Source organism: Sorex fumeus, unplaced genomic scaffold (genome assembly GCF_029834395.1).
Source record: "Sorex fumeus unplaced genomic scaffold, SorFum_2.1 ptg000002l, whole genome shotgun sequence".
In the NCBI taxonomy this organism is placed as follows: domain Eukaryota; kingdom Metazoa; phylum Chordata; class Mammalia; order Eulipotyphla; family Soricidae; genus Sorex; species Sorex fumeus.
The window spans coordinates 19,490,971-19,515,131 of record NW_026606059.1 but is presented as its reverse complement, the minus strand read 5'-3'; the positions used below and the strand labels follow the sequence as shown (position 1 = coordinate 19,515,131).

Below are 24,161 nucleotides of genomic sequence, written 5' to 3'. Positions count from 1 at the left end.
ATGATTTGGCATTTTCATTTAGCTGAGCATTTTCTACTTATATGGTAAATTATTTATAAAAGAAGGTGGGAAAACACAATTCTAACTATGTAAAGGAGATTTAAAAACTTAATTAAAAAAGAAACATTTGAGAATATATTTCACAAGTTTGTATGTGATTAAGATTCACCAACCACATCTACCACCTATGAGTAAAGGGTTCTAGTAATTGTCTTTTTTTTGGGGGGGGTGCACACTCGGTAGTGCTCAGTGATCACTTCTGGTGGGGCTCAGTGGACCACATGTGATGCTTCTTATCAAACCCAGATAGCTGCATGCAAGGCAAGTGGCATACCCGCTGTACTATTGCGTGAAACTTGTTTTTCACTTTAAAGGAGATTGAAAACAAAGTACATAGGGTCTTTTAGACTGGTGGGGAAGATATTTTCTTGAACAAAGAAGGTAATGAAATTTATTAAAAAACAAATCATCTTCTAAAGAGTTCACAGTTTCTGTGGGGGAAAGGAGTTCCAGCCATGTCCTGTATTTTCCTATTGTAGGGTCTTAGCAGACCTACGAATGAATCAAAATTACCTGGAGGTCTGTTACAACGCCAACTGCAGGTTTCCAAGCTCTGATCCCACAGGTATGGGGTGACCACATAATTTACATTATTATCATGTTTCTAGATGATGCTGAGACCATTACAGGGAAATCCTTACAGCCCCTGAAGCCCCCCTCTGTGAGGGTTAGTGACCAATCCAGAAAACAGGGCATGAAGTTCCAGATTTGAGATGCAGGATGATTCTGTTACTATGCCAAAGGTTTTCCATGCTGACCTTGTCATCTATTCTATTTTTCACGTAACCAACCTAGTGTGTGCCAGGCTCTCTTCGGAGGGCATTATGTCTTAAGGATTTTAATCGTCTTTTTTTAAAATTTTTTGCTTTTTTTGCGTCACACCTGGCGATGCTCAGGGGTTTACTCCTGGCTCAGGCACTCAGGAATGACTCCTGGCGGGTGCTCAGGGGACCATATGGGATGTTGGGAATCGAACCCGGGTTGGCCACGTGTAAGACAAATACCCTACCCATTGTGCTCTCACTCCAGCCCCAGATTTTAATCGTTTTAACAAGGTCTAAGGGATGGGGGCTATTCTGGTCAGCACTGGGGAGGCTAAGAACCCACAGACACTGGCCTGTATACCACTCCTGGGAATATATCCCAGAGAGGCAACAAAGTATAGTCAAAGTGACATCTGCACTTGTTTGTTCATTGCAGCACTGTTTACAATAGCTAGAATCTGGAAAAAACCTGAGTGCCCGAGAACAGATGATGACTGGTTAAAGAAACTTTGGTACATCTACACAATGGATTACTATGCAGCTGTTAGAAAAGATGAAGTCATGAAATTCATATACAAGTGGTACTACATGGAAAGTATCATGCTAAGCGAAATGAGTTAGAAAGAAAGGGACAGACATAGAAAGATTGCATTCATCTGGGGAACATAAAGTAACAAAATAGGAGACTAACACCCTAGAATAGCCGAGATAAGTATACCAGGAGGATTACTCCATGGCTTTGAGGACAGCCGCACACGCTAGGGGAAAAGGCAGCTCAGATAGAGAAGGGAGCACCAAATATAGGGTGTTGGGAGGTTCCTCTCAGAATGGGAACTGTATGATGAGAGTAGACTATAGTCCGAACAAGATCGCCACTCAATGTCTCTTTTGCAAACCACAGCACTCAAAATGAGAAAGACAACAAAAGGGAATGCCCTGCCACATAGGTAGGGTGGGATGGCGGGATGGGGGAGGGAGGAATACTGGGATCCATGGTGGTGGAGAATGGGCACTGGTGGAGGGATGGGTATTCGATCATTGTATAACTGAAACCTAAGCACAAAAAATTGCAAGTCTACAACTGTACCTCATGGTGTTTCACTAATAAAAATTTAAGAAGGAAAAAAAAATAAAAGGAGGAAAAGAAATAAATCTTTTCTCTGAGTCTTAACCGCGTCTTTACTCTCTATTGAGTGTCTTGGGGGTCAGAAGGCTCCTGGGTTGGGTTAGGGGTCCAAGGGTCCTCTCTGGGCCCCCACTAGTCACCTGGTAAGCGTGGTCAGTGTGCACGAGGTAGAGGGTGGTGGGGGCCGAGCGGCTCAGAGGCGTCATCAGCTTCGTTTCAGTTTTGGCACAAGGAGTTTCCGCTCGGCTTGAATCCAGGATGGGGAAAGTGGGAGGCGAGGCCAGGGACTGGGAGGGAGAAACGGGGGCCAGGCTGCTCAGCCCATCTGCCACGGAGTCTGTGTTGAGCTTGATCTCCGTGTAGTAGAAGTCCTCTTCCCCGTCACTGTAGTCGGAGTCACCGACGCGCCTGAGGTGACACAGAGCAGCAATCGTTCAATCATACATAACACCACGCTTCCTCCAAATTTTACGCGTGCTGCTCCCTCTTTTCGGAACACTTTTCTTCTTTTTTTGTTTAATTTTATAGAGTAGTTCACAGTATTTCATTACGTTTAATATTCCAGTACCAATCCCACCACCATTACACCTTCCCACCACCATATTTCAAATGCCTCCATCCCAAACCCCAATCCCTGACCCAAAGCAGAACGGAAATAATATATTTTGTATTGCTTGTTATGAAAAAACGCTGAAAATGCTACAAAAAATATCCTTAGAGGAAAGAGGCTGAGGATGGCTGTATTCCACCCAGGGGCCATTAAACCCTTCTTATAAGCGATCACTAACGTTTTATTAGAAGTTGAGCCTTGTGTGCTTTTATATCTATTGCTGAAAAAAAATTCCCTCTATGATTGCTTGCTTTCTACTTTGAACTCCATCAAATGTGGTGCAGGACTCCTGAACTTTGGGTAGGGTGTGTGGTGGGAAGTGTCGCGTAGTCGCAATTGGTGGAATGTTTTTTCTTCTTTCCTGCAGCACTTAAGCCAAAACTCTTCTTTTAGGTAAGTTCTTCTTTAACGTTTTGGGGCACCTTGGTGGTGCTCAGCACTAATTCCTGGCTCTGTGCTCAGGGGACCGTATGTAACACTTGGGATTGAACCAGAGTTAGCAGCATGCAAGGGAAACACCTAAACCCCTGTCCTATCCCTCTCGGACCCTCCACTTTAACCTCTCTTTGTTTGTCTGGGGCGACATCTGACCATGCTCAGGGCTTACTCCTGGTTCTGTGCTCAGAGATTACTCTAGTAGTGCTTGGGAGACCATATGTGATGCAGGGATAGAACCAGAATCAGCCCCATGCAAAGCAAGTGCTTTACCTGCTGGAGTATGTCTCTGACCCCCAACCTTTGAAAGCAGTTAACACACTGACATTGGTGTGTATCCCACTGACTCACAATGTGGCTTAATGAACACAGAATGCAGTGTCAGCATCAGCCGATTAACCAATCAACCAACCAATCCACTGACCATTCAGCAGCAATTTGCTGGGGATCTACTACGTCTAGGCACTATTTCTGAGTATCTACATCACACAGTAAATATACAGCTGAGTTCCCTGATGAACTTGAGAGTCTAGTGGAAAAGATAAGCGTAGCATAAAGAAATAAATATTTAATATACTGAAAGTTTTGGGACTGTATCTCATGGTGATTAAAAAAAATAAAGGGACCATGTGTCATGGTGGGGATCAAACTGAGCCTGGCCATAGACAAGGCCTTAACCTGGTACTATCTTTTTGGCCTCCTGTAATTTTTAAAAAACCTTTATCTTCTTAAAGCTGATTCTCTAGGGCTATGTTATGTTCATCATGGGATCTTTTATACATCAGGATATCTGCACAGAGAAGGCATCTGTTCGATGCTGACTGGCACTGGGGGCACCGTCCTTCTGCACATGAGTCCTGGCACCAGATTCTTGGGTTCAGAACTCAGAGCCTCCTGCATCTGACCTGTTCTCTTCATGGGTTCTGCACCTCGGGGTCTTTACTGATAAAATGAGATTAATCCGAGTTTTGCTTGTGGTGTGGACTAAATGAATATGTACATAGTTTTAGACATGTTCCCGGAACATAATAAGCACGACAGACTTATTAAATGCATCGATGTCAGATGCCCCCATGTCTCCCATTCCTAAGAAAAGTGTCTTGGTGCTTCAAATTTCTTCCCGGGTCATGTGAAATAATAATTTTTTCATAGAAAGTCCTTTTCAAAAAATTAAAAAAAAATAATTTATTTTTTATTGAATCACCGTGAGATACAGTTACAAGCTTTCACGTTTGAGTTTCATTCATAGAATGATCAAACCCAAACCCCCACCAGTGCACATTCTCCACCACCAATGTCCCCACTATCCCGCCCGCCCTCAACCCGACCCTCCCTCTGCCTCCCTGGCAGACAATTTCCCCCATACTCTCTCTACTTTGGGGCATTATGGTTTGCAATCCAGTTACTGAGAGGCTATCACGTGGTCCTTTATCTACTTTCAGCACACATCTCCCATCCCCAACTATCCCTCCAACCATCATTGTCTTAGTGATCCCTTCTCTATTCCAGCTGCCTTTCCCCCCAGCTCATGAGACAGGCTTACAAATTATGGGGCATTATTCCTGAGCCTAGCGTCAACTGTCCTTGGGTGTCAGTCTCCTATTATGTTATTTTACATTCCACAAATGAGTGGAGTCCTTTCGTAGAAAGTCTTGAGTAAAATAAATGCCCATAACCTTGAAAATCCTTTTCATTTGGTTAATTTCGAGAAAAGTGGTACAAATCTAGCAACTTCTCTTTACGGGCTGACTGAGCAGAGAGCCCCATGAGGATCCCTTGCATGGGGCACCCGGTGTTTCAAGGGTGCCTCCAACAACAGCAAGTGCTTGGGATATACAGTTTTCCTACTCACAGTTCCTCCATGGAACCCAAAATAGATTTTCCTCCTCTCCTTGGCCAAATCTGTGCCTCGTTCCAGCTTCTCCCCTCTCCCCTGAGCTTTTGGGCTGGGCGTCTGGGGAGGTTTCTCACTGCCCTATCAGGTCTGGCCAGGCCTGGCTCTCTGACAAACATACCATCCAGGACCCCAGGGAGCAGACGAAGAATCTGCGTCTGTTCTATTCCTGTCCCCACTTCCTGTCCAGCAAAGGGCAAGCCAACCTACCCATGGCTGCGAGTTCTACTAATAGACACACAGGCCTGGGGCAAACTATGTCCAACATGGGGAGAAACGGGGATCAACACTCTAAGACTCTGGTCAACAAGAGCGGAGTGAGATTTAAGAGAACACAGGGTGGGGCCGGAGCGATAGCACAGCGGGGAGGGCGTTTGCCTTGCACACAGCTGACCTGGGTTCAATCCCCGGCATCCCATAGGGTCCCCCAAGCACTGCCAGGGGAAAGTCCCGAGTACAGAGCCAGGAGGGACCCCTGAGTATCGCTGGGTGTGACCCCAAAAGCAAAATAAATAAATAACATAAAGATTAAAAAAAAAAAGAGAGAACACAGAGATCTTCACTGTTGAGTTTTTTGTTTGTTCTGTTTGTTTTGCATTCTCAGGGCTTTCTCTGCTCAGGAGCCCTGGGGTCCCCCTGGCAATTCTTGGTCAATCAAGGCTGATGGTTCAAAGCAATCCCGAAGCAGGCAGGATGGCCCCGCAGTGCCGGGATATCCGGGCCACCTTATGTGTTGCTTTGGGAACATACGGTGCAGGGGGTCAAACCCAGATCGGGCACAAACTGGGCATGCATTCTAACCACATAGTCTCCTAGCCCCGACAGGGTTACTTTTTCTGTTCTTAGGGCCACACCTGGTGATGTTCAGGACTGACTCCTGGCTTTGTGCTCAAGGATCACTCCTGGCAGGGATTGAGGGAACACGTGGGGGGTTGGGGACTGAAGCCGCTGCATTATGACATCCGCCCCAATCGGGTCCCTTTTCTGCTGGTCTGGAACATTCTGCAGCCACAGCAGATGCTAGAGAGACTCCCGGTAAACTCTGACACACTCTTCTTCCTACCATCCCCCCACAGCCAACCCTGGTTAAAAATGCCACATTGAGGCTGGAGTGATAGCATAGCGGGCAGGGCGTTTGCCTTGCATGCGGCCAACCTGGGTTCGATTCCCGCCATCCCATATGGTCCCCCGAGCACCGCCAGGAGTAATTCCTGAGTACAGAGCCAGGAGTAACCCTTGTGCATTGCCGGGTGTGACCCTCCCCCCAAAATAAAAAAATTAAAAATGCCACATCATCTGATGGTCACAAAACTGGGCCCCTGAATGAAGAGCGGGGAGGGCTCGGGCCCGGCTTTGCTGTCCCTCTTAGCCAGGCTGGGGGGACTGAGTTCAGCCCGCGAGGCCACTGTCAGCGTGTGGGGAGAAGAGAATACTAGGCCAGCAAATATGGGTATGTTGTGAGTTCTGCCCACCGTAAGAGCACTTGTGCTGGGAGCTCAAAGGAACATATGATGCAGTCTGTCAATACAGATGGCCTAGGCTTTGGCGTGGTACTGAACAGGATTTAATTTTTCTGAGCAGCCATAGCTGGAAGCCTGCCTCAGGAGCAAAGGGGAGAAGGCAGCTGGAATAGAGAAGGGATCGCTAAGAAAAAGATGGCTGGAGGAATCGGTCGGGCTGGGAGATGTGTGCAGAAAGTAGATAAAGGACCAAACATGATAATCTCTCAGTATCTGAATTGCAAACCATCATTCCCAAAAGTAGAGAGAGATTATGGGGAATCATGTCTGCCATGGAGGCAGAGGGAGGGTGGGAAAGGGGGTTATACTGGGGATATTGGTGGTGGGGAATGTGCACTGGTGGAGGGGTGGGTGTTTGATCATTGTATGATTGTAACCCAAACATGAAAACTCGTAACTATCTCACGGTGATTCAATTTAATTTTTTTTTTTCTGAGCAGATGGCCTTGAAAACAAACACCCTCGCCCCCGATTATAGTCTGGGGCAGTTCTCTTTCAGCCTTTAAATAGCTTGGAGATATTCTCGTTGTGAGTTGTCCTGCTGGCTGGGTCTGAGGGGGAGACTGGGCAGGATTTCCTCCCCTCAAGGAGTCAGGAGTGGGAACGGGGCATTCTGTTCCATGGCATCTCGGTGGGGTACTTGGTGGAAGGTGCAGGAGCCACTGGGGATGCGGCCGCTCTGAGGCCACTCCAGTAGTGCCTGGCCCTCGGGACTCGGAGGGCCTGGCCTGTTCCGCAGGGTCAGTCTTGGTCAGGAAACCACAGCCCGCCCCCTCCCATATCGGCAGAGTAGCCAGAGAATCTGTGTGTGTTTCTTTTTATTCTATCACTTTTTTTCCCCAGCTTTATACACTATGGTGCCAAGTAAAAAGTGAGATATTTGATTTTTTTTGTCTTTAAGAAAATTCGGTATTAATACCTCAGGGGTTTCCCCCCCCCCCCTCCAGTCTTATCTATTGATTTAGTGCAATACCAATCAAAACCCTAGAAGACCAGTATGACAATAGTAGTTAGAAATTGGAAATGATCACTCTGGACAAGAACTGAGTGTTGAAAATAGGTAAACGGATATACATGATAACCTTTCAATATCTGTATTGCAAACCATAATGCCCAAAATAAGAGAGAGAGACACAGAGAGAGACAGAGGGAGACAGAGAGACAGAGGGAGACAGAGAGAGACAGACATAGAGACAGAGAGAGACAGAGACAGAGAGACAGAGACAGAGAAAGAGAGACACAGACAGAGACAGAGAGAAAAGTGGCAAGAAAAGTGCTTGCCATAGAGGCAGCAGAGGCTGGGGAGGAGGGAAACTAGGAAACATACACTGGTGAAGGGATGGGTGTTGGAATATTATATGACTGAGCCCAATCACAAACAACTTTAACTGTATATCTTACTATGATTCAATTAAAAAAAAATCTACCACTTTTTTTTTTGCTTTATTTTTTGGGGGTCACACCTGGCGATGCTCAGGGGTTACTCCTGGCTCATGCACTCAGGAATTGCTCCTGGCGGTGCTCAGGGGACCATATGGGATGCTGGGAATCGAACCTGTGTCGGCCATGTTGGCTGAGTGCAAGGCAAACGCCTTACCCGCTGTGCTATCACTCCAGCCCCCAATCTACCACTTTTAACAAAGGGTGCACTTGCCACTCTTGAGCTGGACAAAGTGATCACAAATTTAATTCTCAACTCTTGCCTTGGTAAAGGGCCTCCTCTACGTCCAAGAATTTGGAGGTTGGTCATAGGGGTGAATTTGCCTTCTGCACACGGGTTATGACTGATAACGCCTCAAGGTTCCGTCTAAGTCCCAGATGCCAGGGGAAGACGGACTCGGAGACTGTTGACTCAGCCCATGAAGACCGATGCACCACCACCCCCTCGTGTGGCCCCTCATCGCCGTGGCTCCAAAAGCTTTGTTTTATCCTTCCTGAGAAAGCGTCTTACATAACACAAGTATGGTTTGTGCAAGTAAAGGGCTCAGCTGAGCAGGAGAGGACGGGAAACCCAGGCACCTGGCTCTTTCCTCCCTCCCCTTTCCCTCCATAATCACCATCATTATGGCAGTGCTCAGGGGTCATGTTTGTAGGGGTTTCAGGGTGGGGGGGCAAACAGTACTGTCATTGTTATTCTTTTTTCTTTTTTGACCACGCCCAACTGTGTTCAAGGTTTACCCCTGCTCTGTGCTCAGAAGAGCCATATGCAGTTGTAGGAGATTGAACTGGGGTTGGCTGCACGCAAGGCCAATGCCTTAACTCCTGCTCTCTCTCTGCAGCCCCATGTATGTTATTTTTGACCCTCACACAGGGGCCTGCAGGACGGGTGACGCCATTAGACTCATTTCAAGGAGGACAGGGGCTCAGATCAGTGACTTGTTCAACATCAACCAAGGAAGTCTTTTTTTTTTTTCTGGGTCACTCCCAGGGATGCTCAGGGGTTACTCCTGGCTTTGTACTCAGGAATTACTCCCGGTAGTGCTCAGGGGACCATATGGGATGCTGGGAATCGAACCCAGGTCGGCTGCGTGCAAGGCAAATGTTCTATCCGCTGTACTATATTGCTCCAGCTCCCAACCAGGAAGTCTTTACTCCTTGGTTTATTGGTTTAGATTTTAAAGCCACGAGCTCAAATCTCAAGAGTTCAGTGATGACTCCCAGCTCAGTGCTTGGGGTCACTGTCAATGGTGTTCGGGGACCATGAGGTGCCGGGTGTGGAACCTGGGTTCCGTCCATGCAAAGCCTGTGCCCCGTCATGAATTTGTCCCTTAAAATTCATGTTCTTCCCTTTCTGCCACCTTGGGATTGATTCTCTACAGTGGCCGTCGCCATAGTGATGAGGGAGAGAGAACAAATCTCGGTACCATGTGCAGAACTGGAGTCAGGGGTGGGGTTCTGCAGGTGGTGACTGATGGCATCGGGCTAGACCTGAAGGTGGGTTGCCTTACCCAAGATGAATAGTCCGGATGTGCTTCTGGATTCCCACTGCAGTGCTCAGCACCTTCCCACAGTTTTTCCAGAGGCATTTAAACATCACCTTCATGGAGTTCTAGGAAGGAGAGAGAAAAGTTCCTTTAAAATGAAAACCAACCCATCAATATTATCCCTGTCATCTGAACATATTTTCCCCTCATTAGAACTCTTGCTGATGTCAGCACACCTCCATCCTTCACAAATACTGAACTCTGCTGGGATGTTGAGTTGACATTTACTAAGATATCACAGTGTGATTTAGGTGTGAATGATCGTTGTCAACATTTAATGAGCACAGAGCAGGTACTCTTCGAAGAAGAGTGTGTATCATTTAATCCTAGAAGAAAAGTAAGCACACTGACCCGGTTATTAAAATAATAAAAAGCTTTTTGTAATAATATGTGCACTCTTTCACATACTAAATCTCAAGGTCTTGGTGCTGGGGAGAGAGTACAGAGGTTAAGGTCTTACCCTGCCTTGCATGCAGCTGACCCTGGTTCTCTCCCTGGCATCTCTTGAGGTCTTTGGAGCACCCTGGGAGTGATCCCCAAGCACCGGAGATGAGCACGCACAACTGGGTGTGGCTCCAGAACAAAAAAAAAAAACAAAGAAAACACCAGACCTTGAAGTGGGTCTAACCACGGTGCTTTCAAAGTGGCGTTCTGCACACATGCCATCTCAGGATACATGTTAAACCACAAGGAGGTGGGAAAAGATAGAGTTTTCATAGAATCAAGTCACAGGTGGCACTGATGAGATCTGATGCCTTTGATCATCATCACTGTGGGAAGTTATAGGTGAGTGGGTCACTGTCACTGTCCTCCCGTTGTTCATCGATTTGCTCGAGCAGGCCCAGTAACGTCTCCATTGGAGACTTTGTTGTTACTGTGTTTGGCATATCGAATACGTCACAGGGAGCTTGCCAGGCTCTGCCGTGCGGGCGAGATACTCTCGGTAGCTTGCCGGGCTCTTCAAGAGGGGCGGAGGAATCGAACTCGGGTCGGCCATGTTGGCTGGCTGCGTGCAAGGCAAATGCCCTCCCGCTGTGCTATCGTTCCAGCCCAGTTGAGTAGGTAATGACAACAAACACACACCCTCGGCCGGCAACCCAAATTCACTGACGCTCTGAGTTCTGTTCACCACTTCGGAGATGTGTGTGGCTTCTGGTGTAAAGCCATGCATAGGAGCAGACTGGGGCACCTCTGTCCTGCCAAGGGCCATTTAGGTATCTCTGACCTCATTTTCAGGCCCTGCGTTATAAGCAGACAGATGCGGCTGCAGCGTGCTGGGGCAGATGCACAGCAGGAGATACAGAAGACGCAGAAGCTTGCTGACCTGATGGGCTGTGGGGCCCAGCGGTCCCCTGTTCCCCCAGGCTCGGGGCCGTTGGCAGCACACAAAGCTCTGCCCCTTCCACCGTGGCTGCAGCCTGTGCCCGTGGGGCTGCCTAGGGCCATGCCCTGCTGCCGCAGGCAGTGTTAAGTGGGGGAGAGGATGCGAAACGTCGAGAAGCAAAGACATGACTGGGAGATTTTAAAAGTACGGAATCCTGGAGGGTCTGTGCTTATTCCGAAAGCCCAGCTCATAGGCCTGAAGAAATAGTGCAGATGGCTGCAATGAACAAATCTGAGTGCCCGAGAACAGATGACTGGTTAAAGAAACTTTGGTACATCTACACAATGGAGTACTATGCAGCTGTTAGAAAAGATGAAGTCATGAAACTTACATACAAGTGGTACTACATGGAAAGTATCATGCTAAGCGAAATGAGTTAGAAAGAGAGGGATAGACATAGAAATATTGCATTCATCTGGGGAGTATAAAGTAACAAAATAGGAGACTGACACCCAAGAATAGTTGAGATAAGTACCAGGAGGTTCACTCCATGACTTCGAGGCCAGCTGCACATGCTAGGGGAAAAGGCAGCTCAGATAGAGAAGGGAGCACCAAATGAAGGGTGTTGGGAGGATCCTCCCAGGATGGGAGATGCATGTTGAAAGTAGACTATGGACCGAACACGATTGCCACTCAATGCCTCTTTTGCAGACCACAACACCCAAAAGGAGAGAGAGAACAAAAGGGAATGTCCTGCCACAGAGGCAGGGTGGAATGGGAGGGATGGGGGTGGGAGGGATACTGGGATCCGTGGTGGTGGGAAATGAGCAATGGTGGAGGGATGGGTATTTGATCATTGTATAATTGAAACCCAAGCACAAAAATTTGTAAGTCTACAACTGTACCTCATGGGGTTTCACTGAAAAAAAAAATAGTGCAGTGGCAAGGCACCTGCTTTAAACACAGCTGACCTTGGGTTCGATCCCGGGCATCACAGGTGGTCCCTGGACCCCCTACTTCCTCCAACCCCTTGGGAGTGATCTCTGAGCACAGAGCCAGGAGTAAATCCTGAACACCGCCACATATAGTTTAAAAAAAAATAAGACAATTCACACATTCTGGGCTTCATGATTTCCTGAAGCCACTGATTTAAACACGTGGAATAAAAGATGAGTGAAAGCGGATAGCTGAGATCCTGCCCCAAGTCCCAGAGATGCACTCACAGAAAGGAATTCTTAGTGTTTTTTTTAATTCAAACCATATTCATGAGCAAATTCTCCTCCTAGGAACCCTTTCTGCCCATTTACCAAAAGAGAAAAAAATAGTATTCAGTAAAAATAGCTTGCACTTAAGGGAATTAATGACTCAAACTCAAATTACAGGTACACTATAGCCCAAATATCTGTCTGGAAATCAAGCCACGTTAGATGAAATCATTTTCTGATACACTTCAAATCTTTCTGCTGGGACTATTCTTTCATTCTTGAAAACAAAATACTTCCTTTGCAAGGAATATTCTAGGTGCTAGGGGTAGAAGGCGGAGAAAGAAAACGGCTCTTTTCCAAGAACTGACATTCTTGTGTGGAGTGATGGAGAAAGTAATAATTGGTGACTGTCCGAAAAAGAAGAAGGTGACTCTCGCTGAAGGGACTGCTTTAGGTTAGATGCGACCTCTTCTGAGCCAGAAACTGCAGGTTGGGGAAACAGCCAGTCTTGGAAAGAACTAGAATTTTCCAAGTTGTGGGAAGAGTTAATGCAAAGCCTGAACATGGGAAAAGGCTTGACACATGGGCTTGACACACAGGGAGGCAGGAGAGGTCAGAGGGACTCAAGCGATGTGTTTGAGAGAAGGTATCTTATAAGGTTATCAATGAAGGAAGGAGCACGTAGGCCTTGGGCGTGAAGGTTAATTTTACAAGAGAATAAAACAGTTACTGAAAGGGTGTAAGCAGGTGAGTGACACTATATCCTTTATGGCTTTAAAAAAAAACCTTCAAATGGGGAGAGAGCAAATTAAGCTGTTGCAGGTTAGAGAAAACAATCATTTGGGCAGGGAGAATGAGCAACACAGATCCACGTCTAATAACGCTTGTGGAGGCGTTGAATATGAAAAAACGATTCAAGAGATGCTTGAATCGCTTGTTGCTGTCTTCGGGCCACACCTGGCAGTGCTCAGGGGTTATTCCTGGCTCAGTGCTCGGGAACTACTTCTGGCGGTGCTTGGGGGACCATATATATGGTATGTCGGGGATCAAACCTGGATTGGCCGTGTGCAAGGCAAACGTCCTACACACTGTACTATCATTCGAGCCCTCAAGGGATGGTAGTAGAGATGAATTCTAGGACTGGGAAAGAGAACAGCAGTCAGGGTGCACGCCTTTAGCTGAGTTCAATCCTGGTTACCACATGGGTTCCTGGAGCATCTCTGGGTGTAGCTTCTTAGGCCCCAGCATCCCTGGGGTAGGATGAGCAGTTCCTAGAAACACACGGTCCAAGAATCACATCCACAGGCATTAAACTGCATTAAAATTGACCAAGAATCTCTGGTGGGACCCCTGGTGACCGACCCTCCCCGTCTCACCCCCCAAGATAAATTCTAAACACTGGTTCTGTCTGGTTTCTTAATTTTGAGACACCTATTCCGTACCAAAGGGAGATGGCAAGTAGGACACGAGGCGTATGGCCCATGGCCCTGGAACTTCAAGAACATCTGATAAAAAGCCAGAGATATAAGTTTGGTGCCAGGAGGTTAAATTTTATTTAAAACTTTGGCCTAGTGGAGATTGTTGAAGGGAAAACCCAGCAGGGAGGTGATTAAAGGAAAGCCCTAGACACTAGCATCCAATATTTCCTCTTGGAAATGGAACAGGAGGAGAGAGGGAGGGAGTGGGAAGATGATGGAAAGAAGGGGAAAAGAAGGAGGAGGACTGGAGAGGAAGGAGGAAGAGAAGGGTAGTGGGAGGGATAGGGGGAGTGGGGAGAGGGAGGGGCTGGCCGAGGGAGGGGAAGTGGGAGAGGAAGAGAAGGGGGGGAGGGAGAGTTTGAATCAAGATGATGCTATTTCAAGAAGCGAGATGTGAGCCACTGTGTTGAACAACTGGACAAATGGAACCCTTTCTCGAATACTGCACGTGAAGGTGGCTGGGGGTCACTGACAGAAGCAGACTGCAGAGTAGTGGGGTGGACGTCAGACCTCCACCTCCACGGGGTGGAGAGTAAATGGGATTTAAAGAAGGGAGAAAGTGCAGACTTGTCAGCACTGTGGATGCATGAGTGGCTAAGGGGAGTGAGGAAAGATGAGTGGTTAATTATTATTAATTAATAATTAATAAATATATTATATATAAAATAAATAAATAATAAATAATAAAACTATTAATAATAATTAATAATAAAAACCATAGAAAGATTGCATTCATCTGGGGAACATAAAGTAATAAAAGAGGAAACTAAAACCCAAGAATAGCCGAGATAAGTACCAGGAGGTTCACTTCATGACTTGGAGGCCAGTCGCACATGCTAGGGGAAAAGGAAGCTCAGATAGAGAAGGGAGCACCAAAGAGCGGGTGTTGGGACGATCCTGACAGGATGGGAGAAGAATGGTGAAAGTAGACTATAGACCAAACATGATTGCCACTCAATGCCCCCTTTGCAAACCACAACACCCAAAAGGAGAGAGAGAACAAAAGGGAATGCCCTGCCACAGAGGCAGGGTGGAATGGGGGGATGGGGGGTGGGAGGGATACTGGGACCCGTGGTGGTGGAAAATGGGCACTGGTGGAGGGATGGGTACTTGACCATTGTATAATTAAAATCCAAGCACAAAAATTTGTAAGTCTACAACTGTACCTCATGGTGTTTCACTAATAAAAATTAAAAAAAATAGAAATATTGAATGTAATCAGTTACTGTGAACAACTTTATGAACATAAAACTGAAAAACTAAAAAAAAGGCATGACTGCCTAAGGGCTTGCTTCTAATTTTCTAATAAGGTGAGAAGTGAAGTCAAACCTGATAGCAAAGAAGGGAGGCCGTGTTTGCTATTAGGAGATCAGAGAGGAACGGAATGGTTGCCTTTCTGAGCAGGAAAAGATAGGGAAGGCATATAAAGTTCCATAAACTTTGGGGGAAATAAGAAATGCAAAAGTTGTTACATCCAATGTTTTTGATGCCAACTACATAAAGACATACACAGTTCCTATAGCAGTGTTTTATAACCTCTAGAGCCAAATTCACTCTATGTTTTAAAGTTGTTGACTGTTTTAGGAAATCACAATCATGGTGACATTTTTGTGCCATTGCAAGTATTGCTGCTATTTCTGGTTCTTGGAATAATACGCCACACATTTGATTTTTAAATTGGGAAGGAGGAAATTTTGGTACTGATGGAAAAAGAAATGTTATCTATATAATTGCTTGCCTGAGTTAACCACTACTTTGAGTAGCTGATACACAGACATCAACAAAACAAAACCAAAAACCCAACAATGAAACTGACCAATGTCCTTTTTAAGTTCCTTGAAATTTGGATAACCACTAATTTGCAATTGTTTGAATATCTCTTTCTCACTCACACACATATCCCACACCCCTTTTTGAGTGCCTACTTTTTTGGGTTCTTACCTCAAAGAAATCTGCTGCTCAAAGAAAAATTAAGTAATAGATATGAAGAAATATGAATAATTTTGCTTCCTCCTTTCTTTTAAAAATTTCTGAGTTTCTGTGAGGCATACTGAAGACAAAACAGTCCCTAGCGTGGTAAGCTCTTTGAGGGTAGGGATTCCTCACCCAGCCCTCTGCTCTGATGCTTAACCTAGCATACAATAAGTACTTTTTGCCTGGTCTGGGGGAAGTTGTGTTTTAGGATCCACACCAATAATTCCTATTAGAGAGAGACACTAGGGTTCACTCTTGGCAGTGCTTGGGGGGAACCATCTTAACCTCTGGCTCTATCTCTCTGACCCGAAGAATTAGTTTTTTAAAATAAGAAGTGAAAGAGAAGCATACTCTTTGATACTTGAATTCTCCTAGAGATCAAAAGCCACTGGCATAATCATTTCAACTTTAATGAAATCCAGTGACTTCTCTATACAGGCAAAGGATGTTTTTGCATCAAGCCAAGGGGCTCCTTAAATGGTAGTTAAGTACTTCTCTAAGTCCCCTAAACTACATCCAACAGAAACAAATCCTTTATCCACAAAGACTATTCGCTGTTACATTAATGGAGAGCAAATCATGGAAGGAAGGAGAACAGGGGAAAATAGCTAAATAAACAACGCCCAGACACCACATGGGTCTGAGCACGTCCAAGGAAGCCAAACCAAGCAGAGCAGCTGGCGGAGCTGTAAGGGCCAAGTCTGAATGTCCCCGTCTGTGCTTCTACCCCGACTTCTTCTGCAAGCTCTGACACATGCTCACAGAGACACAATGTCCAAGGCAGACGGGGGCCCGGGGGTGGGTGCTGGGCCGGGCTGGGCTCTTGCACACATCTGTCGTCTTGAACTCAGGTAACAACCCCAGGAGCTGAACCTCCCTGCACTCACAAGGCCCCCTCACGGGATCTGGCGCAAGACCCTGGAGAGGGCGCGAGGCTCCCAGGCGAGTTCTGGAGTCACCAGGCTCGGTGCTGTGGACTCCGCTGAGGGGCACAGAGTTTCCTGGAGGTTCATTGCTTTCACAGCTGCTTCTGGTCTGTCCCTGACACTGCCCAAAGGTTTGGGCTCCAGGTGGATTTCTTTGGCCAAGGCTCCCCTCACCCTGGGTTGTCCCTTCTCCTGGAAGCCTTCGATCCTACATTTCAACGGTCTGACATGTGGATTACACTGTTTTCCTGATGATGGAATCTGGGCTGTCTTGTCACCCAGGCAGTGAGAAGATGGCCACTGAAGGTCACCTTTATTTTAATTTTATTTATTTATTTTGCTTTTTGGGTCACACCCGGCGATGCACAGTGGTTATTCCTGGCTCATGCACTCAGGAATTACTCCTGGCGGTGCTCAGGGGACCATATGGGATGCTGGGAATCGAACCCGGGTCGGCTGCGTGCAAGGCAAACACCCTACCCGCTGTGCTATCGCTCCAGCCCCTGAAGGTCACCTTTAGTTCCCAGAGTGGAAAACACGTTTGAATTTTGAAGTGTTCTATAACATTACATGTATAGTAGGACATTATAATAGTCTATCTAAAAATCATATTCTAGAAGGTAAGGGAACATTACTGAACAGCTCACCATAAAGTGGTCTGTTATTGTTGCCTTTTCTGACAACCGAAACGATTTTCAGGTAGACTGATAAAGTGACTGGTGTGCTGGTGTGTGTCTGCACACATGTGTGTGTGTATGTGGGTGGTATGTATATGCATATGTGTTGTGTGTGGTGTGCATATGTGTTTGTGCATGTGCGTGTGCATGTGCTGGGGGGACACTCACATATCCGAGTTTCCTCAGAGATGCTGAGGCCCTGAAGGGAAGGAGAGGGGCCAATTATTATGTGCAGCTGAAGCTCCACATTGTCCAAATTCTTAACTTGCCTCCTGGCCCTCCTACCTCCTGGCAGGATCAAGAGGCTCATCCAGACTCTAAGCAGGTGACAGAGACAGATAAGTAAGTGGATGTATTTGGAAAGTCACTGTTTGGATGCTGCAGGAGTTTTAGTTCTTTCCTTTTTTAAAGGTAAAGGTAAAGGTAAAGGTAAAGGCCCTCCCGTTGATCGTCGATTTTGCTCGAGCGGGCCCAGTAACGTCTCCATTGGAGACTTTGTTGTTACTGTGTCTGGCATATCGAATACTCTCGGTAGCTTGCCGGGCTCTCCGAGAGGGGCGGAGGAATCGAACTCGGGTCGGCCATGTTGGCCACTTGTAAGGCGAACGCCCTACCCGCTGTGCTATCGCTCCAGCTCCTTTTTTAAAAAAAAATTAAATTTGCTTTTTTTTTTGGTTGACCCTGGACCACACCCAGGGCTTACTCCTGGCTCTGGACTCAGGAATCACTCCTGGTGGGGTCTTGAGGACCATACTGTGGTGTGGAAGATCAAACCCAGTTTAGTCATGTGCAAGGAAAGTGCCTTACCTGCTGTGCTATCTCTCTGATCTTTTTTTTCTTTTTTGGGAGAGAAGCCTTACACATGTCCCCTCAGCACTCTGGCAATTTTATCACTTGATCACTTGACATCCTGTTACTCATCGATTTGCTTGAGCGGGTGCCAGTAACGTCTCCATTTGTCATGTGCAAGTGTAGCCTAATGCTGTCTGCTCGCTCCAGAAACACAGAGCCTCAAACTGATAGTTTTGGGTCTTGATGAAGAAGTCTGACCATCTCGTAGGTGAGCGGCCATGTGATCTTTTGACATCCCGTGGAATCCAGTCGGTAATGGTTCCAGTCCAGCGGTCATCTCCGAATCTCATTATGTGTCCAGCCCATATGATTTTTGATGCCTTGGCAAATGAGACAGTGTCCCTGATTCTTGATCGTCAATGGAGGTTGGAACTCTGGTTTCTTTCTCTCACTTGAGTGAAGCGTGATACTCCAAGCATAGCTACTTCAATTCCTCTTTGGGAGACCCGAGTAGTGTTCTCATCCTGTTTTCGTAGGGCCCAGGTCTCTGAGGCGTATGTTAACGCAGGAAGAACAGTGGAATCGAAGAGATGTGCCCAGAGCCAGAGGTTCTTCATCCTCTTAGCTATTTCTTCGATGTTCTTGAAGGTGTTCCAAGCCGCTCTCTTCCTCCTGCACAACACAGGTGCCAGGTCATTCGTCATGTTGACTTCTAGACCTAGGTACACATAAATGTTGTATTCGGAGATGTTCATTCCATTGAGAGGAATGGAACGTCAGGAACGAGACAGTTTCTCATAAACATTGTCTTTGTGAGATTCAGCTGTAGTCCGACATTTCCACACTCACGTTTGAAGTCGGCCGGCATTTGTGCCGCTTGGCTAATGTTTGGTATTATTAGAGCGATGTCATCAGTGAAGCAGAGGTGGTGTAGTTGCCGATTCTGTTGAGACTGAAGTGATCATTGAAGCCCTAGCCAAACTCAATACATCAAGATCCTCCGTGAGCTGCATTACGGATTCACTACCAGGATCTCACCATTCTACAAGGAAGTGATCATCCATGTCAAGAGAGGGGTTCGGCAGGGTGATACCATTTCACCCAAACTCTGGGACTTTATAAAACAAAAAGACTGAAAAAGATGAGTTGCTGGGTATCTGCAAGGCGTACCAAGTTGATGCAATACAATGCATAATTTCAAATATATAAAAGAAATGTATTAAGTATTTTACACCTCAGACACAGGGTTGATAAAATAAAGAATAACAATTTTTTTGGGTAGAGTAATACAGACTGTATTCTTTTGTTATCGGTCTCTTCACTGTTTCCACACTTTGGAAATTCACCCCTACTCCAGTGATTAATAGTCTCTCCCTCTTTATTGTGGCATAGTATTCAATTGTAGGAATATGCCATAATTTGTTTATTGATTTACTGATGATGGCATTTGGACCGTTTCCAATGTAGGTGGTAATGAATAAAAGTGCAGTGAGCACTTATCTCTGAGGTGTTTTTGGGCCAACCTTTCCCCTTATCTCTTAGGTAATGTGAACTGTGAAACCACTGCAATATATGGCAAGTACATGTTTAACATTATGAGAAACAGCCAAACTCTTTTTCAAAGTGCTGATACCGTTTTACACTCCCACAAGCAATGACTGACAGTTCCGATTGCCCACAGTTGGTAATTTTCACAAAAAGTCTGCGCCAGATGATCCCACTCCCTTGCGGTTCCTCACAGGCAAAATTCATCTAAGGGAACAGAAGTTGGACCAGAGGCTGCTGCCTGGGCCTCTGACAGCCACTCAACAAACGCCAACTTTGATTACCATGGTGGTTACTCAGGTGAAAACAGGCAGAATTTACGAAGCTATACTCTTAAGACAGGTTCACTTAACTGGGTGGAAATTATATGTAAAGAAAGTTGACTTGTTGGGGCTGGAGCAACAGCACAGCAGGTAGGGCGTCTGCCTTGCACACAACTGACCCGGGTTTGATTCCCAGCATCCCATATGGTCCCCCGAGCATTTCCAGGAGTAATTCCTGAGTGTATGAGCCGGGAATAACCTCTGTGCATCAACCGGGTGTGAACCAAAAAGAAAAAAAAAGGAGAGTTAACTTGTTAGTATTGTTATGAAAACAAAAGCACTCCTAGAGTTTTAAGAATTCCTAGTGACTTTATGGACATGATGTTCAATGGGTTCAAAACAGGTAACTCATCTTGGGCGACATCTGCGTAGTCAGCTGACTATCAGCCCTCGAACTTGGAACGGCTGAGCTCCAGATAGAGGATTCTTGAAGTTCTTCCAGCTCCAATGCCTCGGGTCCTTTAGACGACATGGCAGATTTTTCTAAAGTTCTGTCACTTAACTGTCTGAACCCCACTCGTTTCTACTGACACACCCGACAGTGCTCGGGGTTTGCTCCTGTGCTCAGGGATCACTCCTGGCAGGGCTTAGGGGGAATCATCTGGGCTGCGGGGGGATCGAACCTGGGTTGGCCACGTGCAAGGAAAGCGCCCTCCCTGCTGTGCTATCACTCCAGCCCTGGACCTCGCTCTCTTTTCGACCCGTTCTCCCAGGAGGCCAGTTCCCGGAGGAACGACTCCTCTGCTCTGTCGAGCGATGCTGTGTCACCTCCATGAAACCCACACAGCGTGACCCCGCGCTGCTTTTCTTAGACCTCCCTCCCGGCAGGCAGCGCTTCCAGATGGGTCTATTTCTGGAGCTGCAGTTCCCCTCGCGGGAGGCGCTCTCTGCTCCAAATTAGAGGGTTCGGGATGAAGTCAGCGTGCAGACTGGCAACATGCTTAGTCGTGAGGACGTTCTGGGTTTGTTTTCTTCTCAGAGCAGTCATTCACAGCTTCAAGTGATTCATTACTTTTCGGCTCGGAAAGATTGAAAACGCAGAGTGGGGCAATGATTAATTCATTGTTTACTACCGCACAACTACGGCACCTTCTGTTAACTCAGCGTGCTTTCATCCCCTCCCCCCACCCCCACAGTTAAATGTTTCTCCCCAGCCCACAGGTAGAACTGTACGTCCAAGATCAAGGCGCTTGCATGAGAACTGCAAATGGTGAAGGCTCAAATGCAGTGATCGCTCTGATGTTCAAGTCCAGAGTCAGGTTTCACCTTCCCGGTTTCTGCTGTCATTATTGTGGGTGCTCACCCCTTCCTTCGTCATAAATTGGCTTCTATCATCAACCCGAAATGAATGCAAGGGAGCTGAGGGGTCCAAGGTTGTGCTGAACTGTAAGAGTGTTGATGGGGTCAGAGCAGGGTCAGAGGCAAGCCTTCCTCTTCTCACCCAACTTCTCAAAGTTTTCATTCAGTCAGGCTAGACAACCAGGTAAAGAAAGTACAATACCAGCAATTACCAGTAATTGCTCACGTAAGCTGCACAACACCCCTTCCATGAGTTTCACCATCACCCAGCTTCAGGAATGACGTAACTGAGCTCAGAGAGGGCTTAGGGTCACAGAGGTATTTCCGTTGGGGTGCCCGGTGTAGAGTCCGGAAAGTTTAATCCTGCTAGAAGAGACATATCCTGAATCTGAATCAGGAGTCTCATGTGGAAAACAGCACATTACTGATTAATTATCAGTAGATCTGGATTTTCTTGACTTCTGGCAATGATGGTTAACTCCTGCCTTTCCAAAGACTTTTCCCTCGAGCCCAGTATTTAAGGTCACTGCCTCACCTTGTGGTCAAGCCAGGAACTGCATCTCCCTCTCGGTCCTAGATTTCCTGGCTCACACTGCTACGGTTTTCTCTGATCACAGAAGCTGTCGGTTTGTTTGAAACCCCAGAGGAAAAATTCTGCTAGAAGTGGGCTCGTTGCAGCTGGCCAGCTGATTTCTAGACCCTGGGGAAAAAACTTTCATTTCTCTTCTTGCAGACTGCACGCTACCGCCTGCAGTTTCCTGAGCCGGAAGCTCTCTGTTCCTGCCCAATCCTCTGCCTCCCTGACCTGGAATGCTGGCTCCAGCTCTCTCTGGTTATTCTCTCTCCATGTTGTTCTTCTCTGTGGGTGGAGGGAAATGTGGATTCTCTAAATTAATTTGCCCAAGAATTTCCTTTGCAGAGCTGATTTTTATCTCTGCTAAATTATAAGGTACGTGACCTTGTGAAAATTGCATAACCTCAGTGTTTGTCTTCTGCAAAATGGGAATGAAAAACGTGGGCTTTTTTTTTGGTGAAGAATAAGTGAAATGTTGCCTTTATAAGCATTTGGTAAACAGCAATTAAATACGGAACTGTATTCTCAGCAAATATTTCTTCCCTATTATTGTGTTTTATTTATTGATTTTTTTTTTTGCCATACCCAGCAATGCTCAGGGCTTACTCTTGGCTCTGTGCTCAGGAATCACTTCTGGCAGGGATTGTGATGCCAAGGATCAAACCTAGGTAAACAAGGGAAGAGCAAGAAAAGTCTCCCAGGATGGGAGAAGCATGCTGAAAGTAGACTATAGACTGAACATGATTGCCACTCACTGCCTCTTTTGCAAACCACAGCACCCAAAAGGAGAGAGAGAACAAAAGTGAGTGCCCTGCCACAGAGGCAAGGTGGCATGGGGGGATTGGGGGAGGAGGGATACTGGGACCCGTGGTGGTGGGAAATGGGCACTGGTGGAGGGATGGGTACTTGATCAGTGTATAACTGAAACCCAAGCTCAAAAATTTGTAAGTCTACAACTGTACCTCTTGGTTTGTCACTAATAAAAATTAAAAAAAAAAGAGCAAGACAAGTGCACTACCCACTGTTTTATCTCTCTGGCCTCTCTTCAATATCCCTGAAAATAAGGCATAAACCCTCATCTAAGAAATGCATGTCGTACTCTTCCTCTTTATGCATGTGGACAATGAATCATCCTAAAGGATAAAAATGAGGTGTCTGGTGTGCGGGGGAAGAGATAAGACAACTTTCACAACGGGAAGTGTGATGCAGTTCATTGCTCTGTATTCTGGTAGGGGGTGCTGCCTCCTTTTTTTGGTTTTGTTTTTCAGGGTTACTGATTGCACATTCCATTACTGCTACATTACAGTACATGGAATTTGGGGATTTAGAAGCCCTTCTCTATTTAGTCATATTTAATGTTCATAATTTTCCTAAGAAAGGTGTTTGAAAAGCTGTTTCCCTGCTACACAGATGAAGGCACAGAGAAGGCAGGATAAGCAGCATTCTTATTCATTCGTCAATCCATCCATCCATTCATTCATTCACTCCTACCCAGCGCCCTGCAGAATGGGTCTGTGTCCATCTCAAATAAATGGCACTCTGTAAAGAAAAAAAATTTTCCCCACTGTGGTGGCTTGATTGTTCCCTGAGTTAGCTGAAGCCTATAAACCTTACATATAATTACGAACAACAAAATCAAACTGGGTGATGCCGGAGTGTGCCTTGTGGACTCACAGTTCCGTGCCAGACACTGCGTCTGTGATGTGTTTTCAGGGCAGTTTCCTGTGAAGGCACAGGGTGCTTCTCTGGCACGGGAGCCCTGGCCAAACAATGCTGGGCTCCACGAGAGCCAAGCTCATCTCAGCTGCGTGCTGGAGAAAGGGAGTAAGGCTTCCCATGCATGGAGCTGTCCTGCGGCAGGGTCGCGCCAACCTCTCTCCCAGTGCTGGGGACCGCAGGCTATGGAGGAGGGATGGAGGGTATGGAGGCGTCTCCAGGGTAACCACCTCCCCTCATGGAGTGATGTGTGAGGCAGTCATGCTTCGGGTCACTGCCTCTGGGACGGATGGGAGACGACACAAATGACCTGCACTCTGGCTAGAGACAGCGCTAAGCCATCTCCACTGCTGCCTGGGTGAATGGATGAAAGGTGAGGGAGGAACGCGCGCAGAGATGGGGTTGGATCCATGCCAGCTCTCGCTCTTCCTCGTTGGAAAGAAGAGGTTGTATTGTACTTCTCATAATTTTGCTTCGGAATAGTCACTGACAATGCAAGTATGAACGTGGAAGGAAAAGACCGCCCACCTGTGTTTCCTATCGGATGGTGATTGACAAAAATAATGCCACAATCTCTCCCGATCGACCTACGGTAGTATTGCGTTAGTCTATGAATTAGGGATGCTTCTGGAAAAAAGTCACTGAACGTGATTTAAAGATACATGAAAAGAATGGAAAGAATATGCACCACTGGTGGAGGGATGGGTACTTGATCATTGTGTGACTGAAACGCAAGCACAAAAATTTGTAAGTCTATAACTGTACCTCATGGTGTTTCACTAATAAAAAAATAAATTAAAAAATGCATCTCTCTGAAGTATTCAACTAAGAGGAAGAAGTAGTGCTAAAAAAAAGAGGTGGTGATAAAGTGTTACGTATGAACACCTACCGCAGGGCAAAAACGTATTTTAAAAACAGTAAGAAAAAGCCACCTC

The 24,161-nt window shown here is 46.5% G+C and overlaps 1 protein-coding gene across 1 annotated transcript in view; it reads right to left on the bottom strand.

Annotated features, from left to right (window-relative positions):
- ZNF704 (zinc finger protein 704) overlaps positions 1 to 24,161 on the bottom strand; it is a 232,864-nt gene that overhangs the window by 11,278 nt on the left and 197,425 nt on the right. Inside the window, exons 5-6 of the mRNA XM_056110931.1 lie at positions 9,358 to 9,458; positions 2,091 to 2,358 (exon numbers count right to left, since the gene is read on the bottom strand). Coding sequence (XP_055966906.1) covers positions 2,091 to 2,358; positions 9,358 to 9,458 — 369 coding nt within the window. The remainder of the gene's footprint in view (positions 1 to 2,090; positions 2,359 to 9,357; positions 9,459 to 24,161) is intronic.